The 13,100-nt window shown below is 32.1% G+C and overlaps 1 protein-coding gene across 3 annotated transcripts; it reads right to left on the reverse strand.

Annotated features, from left to right (window-relative positions):
• On the reverse strand, window positions 251-10,856 carry LOC109347588. Of its 3 annotated transcripts, XM_019587517.1 has the most exons (4): window positions 10,729-10,856; window positions 8,992-9,565; window positions 406-592; window positions 251-307 (listed from the first exon to the last, which is right to left on the reverse strand). In XM_019587517.1, exons 2-3 carry the CDS (start codon window positions 9,472-9,474, stop codon window positions 434-436), a joined length of 642 nt encoding a protein of 213 aa, XP_019443062.1. In that variant the 5' UTR covers window positions 9,475-9,565; window positions 10,729-10,856; the 3' UTR covers window positions 251-307; window positions 406-433. The 3 variants fall into 3 exon arrangements, with proteins under 3 accessions (XP_019443062.1, XP_019443061.1, XP_019443060.1); XM_019587516.1 differs by lacking the exon at window positions 251-307 and having other exon boundaries at window positions 344-592; window positions 8,992-9,560; XM_019587515.1 differs by lacking the exon at window positions 251-307 and having other exon boundaries at window positions 344-592.

The following is a 13,100-nucleotide window of genomic DNA, read 5'->3' on the forward strand; positions in this document are numbered from 1 at the left end:
GCCAAATATTTAAAAGATCTGATTGCCTTTCTTATAAGATAATCTCTTAACAAGAAAGGTTAGTTTGTTATTGTACTTTGTTATTTATTTAAAAAAGTAATGTAAAAATGATAGTCTCGACACAATGGTAAATTTACTAATCTTGTAACTAAGACAGTGATTCCAAAATCTAGAAAAGTATTCACTTTATAGAATAAAATTATATACATCTATCATCTCTGAATCTCATTAAAAGAATATTCGTAAACTGGCCCTTTTTATTTCCTACTCAAAAGAAATCTTTTATACTGGACAAATTTCATTACAACATACAAGAAAACCGTCTAGGAAAAGACAACTCTAGAACGTTATTTATCATTGAAAAGATTACATCAACTCGTTGTCATATAGCAGTACTACAAAAAAAGGTGAGTCTTTATGCATTCAATACCTATCATTCACTATTTTGTTGAGGACGCTTTATTTTGAGAAGATGGGAGAGTCCTGCTATAACATGTAAACGACTATTTGGAACACCTGTCTTTGCAAGGGCTCTTCCTTTCTTGTCAAGAAGCACAAAGCAGGGAACATACTTAACATCATAATGAAGGAGCTGCAATAGGAAGATTTAAATATCAATCGGCAAGCCATAATGAGAAGTCTTATTTGGAATCTAAGGTTTCATTTGGTTGCACGTTAGAAAATAAAAAGAGAGAAAGAAATGAGGAAGAAAGGGGAGAGAAAGAGAAAAAAGAAAAAATAGAGTTGATTTTTATAATGGTATAAAAGAAGAAGAAAATAAAAGGAATAGGACCAGATACTCTCCTTCCACTTTGTTTGGTTGAACAGAAAGTTAGAAGAGAAAAACAATATTATGCTTTAAGAACAATGATATCCCTAAAATAAAGAAAAGAGATAAAAAATTAATTTTATTATTAATTAAAAATAAAGGTTTTAGTTTTAGATTATTATTTTTATTATAAATTAATATTATTTTTATATACAAAATAGACTTATGTATGTTAATAGTATTAAAAAAGTTAAGAAAATAAAAAAACATTGACATTTTATGCAAAATCACTATTATCTCCCCACTTTCTCATTAATCTTGAGGAGAGAGAATTTATTGCATGTCCCACACAATTTTAATTTCTTCCTTTCTTTCTCTTTTCACAACCAAAAAGGATAAAGTCTGTTTTTCTCTTCAAACTCTCACTATTTTCTCTCCATTCTAATTCTACTCTGCCAAATGGAGGCTAAATGTCGTTTTGTGAGTTGGACTTTGGAAGGAAATGAAAGGAAAAATAAGGTTTCAAAACCACCTCACAGGTATATTTCATGACCACGAACCATTCATTTTCTTTCACTTCCCTCCAAAACTAACATGCAAACGAACCCACATACTTTATTTGGTTGATAAGAGAAAATAAGAAGATAGAAAGAGGTAAGAATGAAAGAGGTGAGAAAGAGAAAGAAAAGAAATATAATAGATTTTTATGATGTTTGGTACAAGAGAAGAATGAGAGAATATAAATAGAAATATATATTTTCTTCTCTTTCTCTTTTGTTTGGTTGGGTAGAAAATGATAAGATAGAAATAATATTATGACCCAAATGACGAAAATATCCCTAAAAGTAAGAGAAAAGAGAGAAAATTATTGTTTTATTATTAATTAAAAATAACTGTTATAATTTTAAATTACATATGTATATATTTTATTATAATATCAATTAACTTTTTTTAATTGATATTTTTATATTAAAAAAGACCTATGTATTATTTAAAACTAATAAATAGAGAAAATAAACAAAATTGAAAGACATTTTTGAGATTTCAACAAAAAAATTCATTCTCTCTTCCCTTCCTTTGCAAAGTAGGACATAATGCATTTATGGTGGATCCCACCCACTTTTTCTTCTCTTCCCTCTTTCTTTCTTCGCATCCAAAGGAGAGAAATATTCATTTTCTCTTCATTCTCTCTCTCTCACCCTTTTCTCTTCATTCTATTTCACCTCAAACAAAGAGAGACTAAGAGTTTATTTGCAAATTGAGTTTTATAAGGAAAAAAAGGAAAATGAAAGACTTCATGCAGATACCCTAAACAAATAAACAATGTATGCTCCAATATTTATAAACAACATCAACCTCTATCTAGTCAAAGATAGCAGAGAGAATAATGGAAGGGTAGCAGAAGAATATGAAGACATAAAAGCATGAAACAATTTTATCAAAAACTATTAATTCTATCAACTAGCAAGGAAGTTTTCCATGTTACCGCAAACTTTTCAACGTTGTGCTAAACGGTGTGTATTCCAAGTTTCAACATGATCACTAAAAATAACAAGCTAAAGTAGTCACAGAAAGACGAAAACTTATGGTAGTTTTACTAAAAATGCAAATTTGATGTTCCTGCAACAAAAACAAAAGGATAATGCTCCTTTGCTATAAACGTCATATGTCAAGTTTCACATAAGACATAAAAATTGGAGTCTCAGAAAAACTAGATGCCACACATATATCAAAAACTTTTAAGTTGTGTAAACCTATAGGGTGTGGGTCTCTGGTGGAAGATGAAAATCTAGATGTATGCAATTAAAAAGAATTGAACTCATCCCCTTACAGCAGAGGAGAAGAAATTCCTCATTTAACTAGAATTGAGCAGTAGAAAACAGTAAACCACCAAGAACTATGTTGAAACCAGACAGTAAAATGAAAAGCAAGAAATCGATAAAAAAAATAGGAATAGTCACTATGGTGAAGGGATGGTGCTCACCCTCTTCCTGGCAAAGGGCACCTTCACTCACCACAATTTCCAGTTACCTCTCTCCCAACTCTACTCCCCCTAAATCACCTTCCAATCTCCCACCCTCTCTATTTAACCCTTCCCCTATTGCCCTTAACCTTCCATCATTAACTAATCACATTCAAGCTGTATTCCAGAGTGATAACCAGCACGTTAGTTTATTTCAAAAAATTACTAGATTAGGCATATAATGTTGAACATAAAACTTCACCCACCATTGAGCTAAAAAAAAGATTACCTGCTATGGTAGTGCATGACAAATGGAGTCAAATAGTTGATTATAAATCACTTTGGTAAAATTAAAGGGTTTAACCGTTTAAGTATAAAAGGAGAATAGGGAATGCTCAAAAAACTAAAATTGTATTGATACTATTGTAAATGATGGTATGATATAAAAAATATAACACTAACCCATATTTATATTAATATTAGACTCCTAATTTAATAATGAAACAAACCATAAAAGAGAAAGTAATATCAATTTTAAGATACTCTAACCAAATTTAAGATATCATCATGATAATATGGGATGGGATCCTTTTCATTACTAAAGAGTCTAGTACTGAATGGAGATTGTGACACCTGGCAAAAGAAATATTTAACAGCTATGATATTAATTTATTTTTTAATAAAAAAATTAAGATATTCTCTGGAAAGGAGTTGTATTCGATAATATGATATATTCTCTTGATATCTAAATATCTTTTAGATATTCTCTATAAGATAAATTAAGATATTGAGATACTTTCATATATGCTAACATTCCTCTCAAGTTAGTTTCTTACAAATAATTCATTTAAAAACTAAAATTAGCCAAAATAAGTATTTGAACTCCCCAATCATCCCTAGAAATATGTTGTAAATTGTGAAATTTACAATGAAAATGACGATAGCTACAATGAAGGTCATCTTAAGTAGCTGGAACAAATGCTCTAAACCATTTACAATCGCAATCTTCAAATGCCACAATTCAACAAAGCTTAACCATTCACGGCAAGAGCTATATCCAAGCTTAACCATCTTATACAGAGACTAACATCATACTTAAGCCATCATCAGAATGATCGCTAATAGAAAAGACACCATTGGGGTTGTGGATTCGCAGATATAGGCATAGGAAACGAGATGTTGGTAGTAGCTACAAACAAAAAAACGAAGTGCTAAAAAGGGAGGCTAGAAGGATGATACAACAATAGTTGAAACGACAGACCTTGAAAGTGGGATGACAACAATTGACATTATAGGATTTGGGTATAGAAGACGAAAAATGAATGCTTAAATCAAAATAATAAAATTGTATTGATAATATTGCGAAGGACAATCTAATAAAAAAGACATAACATTAACCATATTTATAATAATATTATACTTTTAATTAAATAAGAAAACAAATCATAAAAGATAAGATAAATTAGTATCAATCCTAAGAGATTTACTATTATACTCTAAACAAATATAAGATATAGTCATGATCTCTGAAGCACGGATTCGTCGAACACCTTCGCATGTCGGTGTCTGACAGGTATCCGATACAGATAAGCTCGGATTCGAGAAGGATACATATTCATAGAGTATCCAAAAAATAAAAAAAATAAAAGAACTAAATATCAAGACATGTATTAGATTCGTTTTCAATAAAATAGGATAAGATAAATTTATTTTCAATAAACACAAACTTATTTAAAGGCCACAAAGACTCGTACCAACATATCGGCACACCGCATTAACCCTCCGATAACCAGTCCACCATACTGACTCTCCGATCAACAACATCGCCGTCAATAAGCAATTTTATGAATGATTCAACTACATTTTCTAGTTTTAGTACTTGGAATTTTGGAGGACAATGATTTTCAATTTCCATTATACTTTTTACTTTGGATATTTTTTTGGATATTTTGATTTACACTTATAATTTTATTATATTTTATGTGTTTTTATTATTTTATATACGTATCCTTGAAACATTTTGTATCCTATATTTTAGAAAAAATGCGTGTCGACGTATTAGATACATATCAGTTCCGACACACGTATCTGTATCTGTGCTTCATAGGTCATGATAATATGATATATTCCCCATCATGAAAGATATTCTCTATAAAATAATTTAAGATATTAGGAGATACTTTCATAATATTCCAATTAGGGGCGATCCCCAATCACTCAAGTCTACAATTGAAAACTTTGGAAGAATACACCACCCAGACAACCCCTGGTTCATGAAAAGATGCCACCCAAACAAGGTATGATTCATGAACAGATGCAGAAGGCAACAGATGCAACCATTCAAACAGCCCCAAGTTCAAGAACAGATGCAACCTAAACAGAGTTTGATTCATGAATATTTGTAGAAGGGAACAACCACATCCATTTTGAACGATGGTATCACTTACGAACAGGTGTGGGATCCATTATAAATAAAAGTAAATCTCATTGCTTGGGGCATTCATAAAATTGTGAGGGATTTGTAATTGAGGAGAGACAAGCTCTTGAAAACCATAACATAACTAGAGAACTTATCTCTCTTCTTCTTTAAGTAATAATATTTCTATTTCTTTTCCATCCTTATCAATTTAATTCTATTTCCTTTCCATCCTTATTAATAAACTTACAATTGCTCTAAATGAATTGGCTGACTTAAGAGAGCATGAACTAAAATCACAGGATATCATGCACACAAATGCCAACAAACACTGAAAGAATATAGAATATGCTGCAGAAGATTTAGGAGAGTTCTTAGCTAAAAGGATTAATGAAAAACTCTCCCATAGGTTTTATGTTCCATTTCAGGTACTAAACATAGTGGGTTTTGTTGCTTACAAATTGGATCTTCCATCTCACCGCAAAACTCATCCAGTATCCCAGGTATCACTCCTAAAGAAGGCTATTGGTAATTCCTTCCATTCTCAACCTTTGCCTTCTATGTTATCTGAGGATCAAGAATTGCAAGTTTATCCACATTCTGTTTCAGATATCCATGAATTGCACACAACGGATGTGGAATATCTAATCCAATGGCAAAATCTTCCTACAAGTGAAAATAGTTTGGAATCAGTCACCAAATGCAAGAGGCCTTTCCTGACTATCACCTTGAGTACAAGGTGAATCTTCTAGGGCATGGTATTGATAATGGGCGATCCCCAATCACCAAGTCAACAACCAAAAACGTTGGAAGAATGCACCAACCAGACAACCCCTTGTTCACAAACAGATACAACCCATACAAAGCCTAATTCATGAACATATGTAGAAGGCAACAGATACAACCATCCAAACATCCCCTACTTCAAGAACAAATGCAACCCATACAGAGTTTGATTCATGAATAGATGCATAAGGGAACAACCACATCCATTTTGAATGGTGGTATCACTTAGAAACTGATGTGGGATCCATTATAAATAGGAAGTAAATCTTATTGCTTGGAGCATTGAGAAAATTGTGAGGAATTTGTAATTGAGGAGAGGTAGGCTGTCGAAAACCTCAACCTTGTAGCATAACTAGAGAAATTATCTCTCTTCTTTTTTAAGTAATAGCATTCCAATCTCCTTTCCATCCTTATCATATTCTAATACACTTGTTCCGCTGTGGTTTGGGCTTATTGTAGGTGACCACCTATAAAGCATTAATACTTCAATAACCTTCACATATTTGTATCGGATTATGATATTCTCCATACTTCATCGATACATACTCATAGAGTATTGAAATTACTTTTTAAAAAAATAAATAATTTATAAATCTGATACTTTCCGAATACTCTTCGATACCCTAAAAATGTTTTCTCAATACCTCATACACATCCAAATTACCATACAATAACATTTTAAGAGAGAGAAAAGCATCAACACAATTAACTAAGCACATGAGAGAAACATAATATTAATATACCAGTAGCAGAGATAAAAGACAAAACATGTGTTTTGCATAAAGAATGAATAGGAAATGCATATGCATAATATCGATCATCAATTAAACGAGATTGATACTATTTCTATTTGTCAGCACTAAGCAATGATTTCTTATGACAATAACATTTTCATTTTGTAGTTAGTGATGCCGAAGAAATGTACTTTATTTGAAAATTAATAACAATAATTATGTTTTTATTATGTTTTATGGATCTTATGTGCATATTTTATATGTGTATCTCAAACGTACTGTATCTTGCATTATCAACAATATAGTATTGACGTATCTTATACATATTGTATCTGATACTTGTATCGGTATCAATGCTTCATAGGTGACCACTACTAATGATATTGTAGCATAGGTAGCATAGATTGTAGCTAAGGTTGGACTTCATGTGGGTGTGGAAGTAACAACGAGAAAGCACAATCCTAAGGACATTCTTGAAGGTTTCCTTAGATGAGTTAAATAACTTCTTTTTTTCCTTCAACTAATATAGGCAGGCTGTAATCACTGAGTCGCAATCAATCTACAAGGAGATAATTGCCAATTGGAATTCTCCAACAATCAATGATGTCTATCCAGATAATAATAGTATACTCAAGAAGATAGGAAGAGTTGAAATCAATCAGTAACAAGAAACCATAGATTTTCAAGTTGATCCTGCTCAAAAATCCAATAAAAGTGTCCTCAAAAATCCAGTCAAGAAATTCCCAATTGCTGGGAATTGTAATATTGGATCAAGTGAAAATTCCTGATATTTCAAAAGCCCAATTGCTGGGAATTGTAGGATTTCATCTGTTGCATTCAGATTTTAATTAAAATTAAATTGGAACAGAAAACCACCTATAAGAATATCAAGATGGAGAACAGGTTCAAGCTGAATTTCAAGATGTTCACACATTTAAAATATCTTTGTATATGGAGCAAAAGAGTTGAAGGTCAATCCAAATACAAGAGATTTTTTCAAATGACTATGAATTGATGCAAGACAAAGTAGGTAAATTATAGGTTAATTTACTCTGTTGGTCCCTAGAAATTTATATAGGTCCCTTAACTAAAAGAGTATGTCACTGGATCCCTGAATGCATAAGAAATTTGTAATCGTAACCTATGCACTTTTCCACTAAAGATCCCAACAAGTATAGAGACGTATATGAATTTTCCCAACAAATTGTACCTATTTAATTTTTCCAAGACGTCCAAGGGACACAAATGATGAGTTGATGATTGTGAAATAGATATAGGAAACATAGTTGAACCCCAATGGAAAGTTTATGACTAGAGGTGGAAACAGGTCAGATCACCTATCAGGTTTTTATTACCTTGGCATGTAACAGGTCAAACCAGACTTTTTTTCATAAACAAGTTAGGTTCAGGCTTTTTAAAAAACATATTTAGCTTAACAGGCTAGACTTTATGTCATCTACAAGGCCTACTAAGCATAACAAGTCCTTATGTTTAATTATATCATATAATATATATATATTTTACTATTTTAATGACACTTGTGCGGTAAAACTTCCCCTTAAGCTAGAATGACACATTTTTATCACATGATACTTGAAACACTTCCCCATTTCAGTGATTTCACCCACCCCGCTTGAATCCTATGTTTACATCTATGTCAATTTCTCGATCGTGTTGTATGATTGACCCAAAATACTTAAATTTGGTGACTTGTGATATGGTATGATCTCCAATTTTTACCTTTACGGCTTTGTTCGCCTTTTGCCAAACATACATTCTATATACTTCATGTTACATCGACTTCTACGAAAGTCATGTACTACCTAAAGTTTGTCTATGTGTGCTTGAGGATATTTTATACATAGTCGTTCTTAAGTCGAAGCCTGGATAAAAGGTGAAGGTTGTGTTAGGTAGTTGACAATCAACGTAAAACTCTATTGAATCTTTATGATATAAATCATAAACAAACTCAAGCACCCTACACCATTGAAAATTCAGCACCATTGAAACTACTAAAATAAAATAAAAACAATTAAACTATAAAACACACCTTACACCATTGAAAATTCAGCATACCTTGCTTCTTAGAAACTAATATATTTGGTGAATGTTATAGAAGAAGCAACTAATCCAAACCCAGTCTTGAGCTCTTAGTGATGATGATAAAATTGTTATATGTGATACACAAACAATAAATGTAAACTGAACTTGGTTGCGCAATGTGCAACTGCATACTGTATTAGGAACTCGAAAAACTAAAATAATGGATGTTAAAATAAGCATATGCATTCCGTATCAAAATATTTTGTGAAAAATAAGATACCTCTGGCAGCCACTGCTCATTCTCAGCATCAGCCATCACGATGTTGACCCATTCAGATTTCCTCATCTCTACCTCTGAGACAAAATTCAGCAAGGAATTACAAAGACTGCATTTGGGTGAGTAGAACTCAATCACTGTGGCCTCCTTCCCGCTTGCAAGAGCTGAGGCAAAGGCTGTCTGCTCTGCCTCTGCTTGCTCGGCAGGAGTCATTTTCCTCTTCCTCAATGCCAAATTCTTGTTGTGACTAACCCTCTCATCCAAATGCAACGAACTGGGAGGAGAACTGATCTGAGGACCTAAAGATTTTGAAACTGAGCTGACAAAATTGATAGCAAACAATCCAACATTTTGGAGAGATTTGAATAACCAAGGACCCTCAAAGTTGCAGGGGCTAGGACTTTTGGTACTTGGGTTTGCAATTGCATCATCCCATGGCCATTTTAGGCAAAACAGTGGTTGCTTAGAATTAGGAGTCAAGCCCATTTCCTTCTTAGCATCAGGGACAATACAAAATGATTGAATATATATATAAGCAGAGCTGACAAAGTGACACACACTTTAAGAAAGCACTGCACTGCATAACAATAATAGGAGTACCATATTAGCTACTTGTCATTCAGACTATAATTTTGCTATGAACTACTTCCAACTATTAAACCCTTCAAAAAATTCTGAAACTCATTATCATGGAAAGTAAAGTCCAACAAAACAATAATAAAGTAGCATGCTAGACAAAATTAGAAAATAATTATAAAAAAAAGTTGTATACTTGTATTCCATTGTTAATAGAGAAATGAATATAAATATCAGAAAAGAGATAGAGTATCCTCGAGAAAACAAAACAATTGATCAAATGGAAATTGAATCATGAACTTTTTTCTTAATTGATATTATAGTATATAAAAAAGGGCGACCCAGTATACGAGGCTCTCGCACTTAGTGGGATCTGTGGAAAGTAGATGAACACGACCATATCCCTGCAAGTACATAGACTCTTTCCATAACTGCTAAACAATTTCTTGGTCACTAAGGTTGTGTACTTATGAAGCAATTTCATCGTCACTAAGCAATTTCTACATATAGCATCAAGCACACATAGGTAGGGAGTTGCACAATTCTCAAATCAGGACCTTCCCCAAGTCTCACTTAGGAAAAGTTCTTATATACTCTGAGAATAACACTAAAAGACGGCCAAGTCAAATATAATACAGAAAAATTGGTAGTCGCACGCACTATTGAAGAACAAACCAGTCAGATACTCATCCAGGTTTCAATCATGACACGGGATTAAAATGTGCGTCAAATTATGAAGAGACAGCTTCCTCCAAATTGATTGATAACTCAAATGGGACTATCACAAAGACCTTAACTTGGAGCTTTGTCTACGGAATTCGATTAACATAAAGTTCAACGAAATTTATCTCTTCTTATAGGCTACTTTTATCTCATTGACTTTAACATTCTCATTTCAACATTACATCAAAACCTCTGTTTGGATGCTGAGAATTCATATTGAAAATTTGTCACTGATTTGTATTAAGAAGTTTGAATTTTAGCAGCCAAACAAGGAACAATGAACACAGGATCGTCCAACAAACAGTCAATTTCAAATTCCGAACAATTCCAAAAGACAGGACATTAATGAAGGGAAATATAGATTAAACCCTGACACTCTGTTTGGATGCTGAGAACAAAGGAAATAAAAAAAAACAGGAGAGAAAAGTAAATGGGACTTACATAAACAAACGGCAGAGAAGGATAGCAGCAGCCAAGCAGGTCTTTGAAGAATGAGAAGGAAGACGTGGCGATGGAATTTTGTTTGTAGGGTATGATGACTGTCTTGAATAGAATAGAGTTATCGTAAAACCTGACAAAATGTATTAAACGGTTTGTGGTTTATATTTTTATTATATATAATTTTTATATATTTTATTTTATAGAATTAAATTTTATTTTTGTGTTTATTTACTTTATAATATAATTTTTATTAATATTTTATTAAATGTGAGAGATGTGGTTAATTAATGTATTGGTTATGGTTACGTAAGATTTATATAATTTTTTTGTAAAAAAATTAATAATTGTTAAGACAAAATAGGAAAGTAGAAATTATATCATGTTTTGCCTTTATATATAAGAGAGAATGCATCTAAGTGGATTTAGAGGAGATACTTTATTTTCTTTAAAAAAAAAACATTCAATTGTTTAAAAATATTATTGAAAGAAAAATTGATATATGCACTGACGGTAAATAATATTTTATACTATTATTATATCATTCATCATTTATTTTTTACAATTATTAACTCTTAAAGGAGACAAGACATTGGTGGTAATCTCTTTAGCGACTACATATTTTTTATCTAAACTTAGACTATATAGTCTGATTGGGCTACAATAAATTTGGGCTTGGGCTAAGCCACAATAAATTCGGGCTCAGGCCAAGCCACAATAAATTCAGGTTTGGATCTGGGTAACCCCATTCAGATTAGCCATTATAAAATTTTTGGTAAGTAGATAACAATTTGGATATCTTTTTCTTATTGGTCAAACATATATTTTCATATTTATTAATCATTAATTACCTGAATCTTTGACTTTCCCCTTCCCTTCTCACTCAAGCACTCAACATTGATGTTGTGGACTTGTGGTATGTTTCTCTTCTATTCACTAATTTGTTGGATCCCACATGACTCTGTCACTCACCTAGAGGGGGTGAATAGATGATATGGTACACGATTATCGTTGCTCGATAAACAAAGAGAAAATACAAAATTATACACTATTTAATCGATTACAACAAATTTAATCGATTAACTCGATCTGCTATTAATTGATTAACTAAACAACTTAATCGATTATTCAGCTCAGTTTCAATGAAAATAGTTTTCTTCTGATCTCCAAGATTCTAATAAACTTATATGCACTTATTACAGACAATTAAGAACAGTAAATGTACAATATAGAATATGAAATTAACATAGAATTATATGCACGTCAAGTTAAGTAAAACAAGTAATGCGGAAATGTAAAAGATAAGAGAAAAGAAGAATGAGCCACGGCTTTTATCGTGATCGTTTGCGGGTCCAATTGCAAACTACATCCAAGCCCCCCTTATTATCTTGGGAGATTTTTCTTCACTATGGAAATTCAATATTCTTTACAAATACACTTCCAATACAAGACGCAAGATGCTACTTTCTTGGAACCGTTAAGCCCCCACTTCGGTTTGACTACTAAGCTCACCTACTAGGATACCACATCGTTCGGGACTCTAGCCCTAGCCAAGTATCGCTCAATACCAAGACATCTTGCTTCTCATGAAGACACACCTAACAATAGCTAGGATTTTTCCAAAACCTATTCTCCTTCTATGGTGATACAACACACCAAGAGAATGTGTTAATGCCTTAGTCTAACAATTTTCTTCAAGTTATATGTGCACCTCAATGTTCAGATTTTACACTCTTCTCACAATCTAAGAACCCTTCTAAAATATCTCACATTTACATAACCAGAATGCGTGAGATGCAAGGTTTATTTTTCAACAAAAGATTTGACAATAATGCATCTTGCGTCTTGTAAAGATTCACCCTTTTCTTTTCTCAAAAGAACACTTTGAAATCTCTCTAAAGATATGAAGGTTAGAGCTTTAGATTTCCTGAACAATATGTGTAAAACTCTTTGTTTCATAAACGTGTGCTAACTCTATGAAAAAAATTTCTCCGTCATTATTATTCTTGAAGCAATATGAAAAACATGGGTTAAAATACTATTTTGTTTTAAACTGTAGTTAATCGATTATACTTAATCTTAATCGATTAACGGGTTCTTGAAAATAACATAAAACATAAATAGTAACAACCCTTAATCGATTAACCCCTTATTTAATCGATTGACGAATTCCCAAGAAATCAATGATTAATCGATTAACATATCTGTTAATTGATCAATGGTTTTCTAAAAATATATTTCAATTATGAAAGAACCTCCTACATGATTTATAAACTAATGATGCATGCCTTTGAATGATGTATGATTTAAAAAACTTTTTAAATGCATTTAAAACATATGATCATGTATATATGTATGTATGTATGTACATGTAA

Source organism: Lupinus angustifolius, chromosome LG05 (genome assembly GCF_001865875.1).
Source record: "Lupinus angustifolius cultivar Tanjil chromosome LG05, LupAngTanjil_v1.0, whole genome shotgun sequence".
Lineage (NCBI taxonomy): Eukaryota > Viridiplantae > Streptophyta > Magnoliopsida > Fabales > Fabaceae > Lupinus > Lupinus angustifolius.

What these genes read in the sequence shown, in the direction of transcription:
- LOC109347588 (XM_019587517.1), bottom strand. Translation starts at nt 9,474, where the DNA reads ATGGGCTTGACTCCTAATTCTAAGCAACCACTGTTTTGCCTAAAATGG. An exon ending in ATGAGCAGTGGCTGCCAGAG is followed by an intron (nt 593 to 8,991) that starts GTATCTTATTTT and finishes TTCCTATTGCAG; the next exon opens with CTCCTTCATTATGATGTTAA.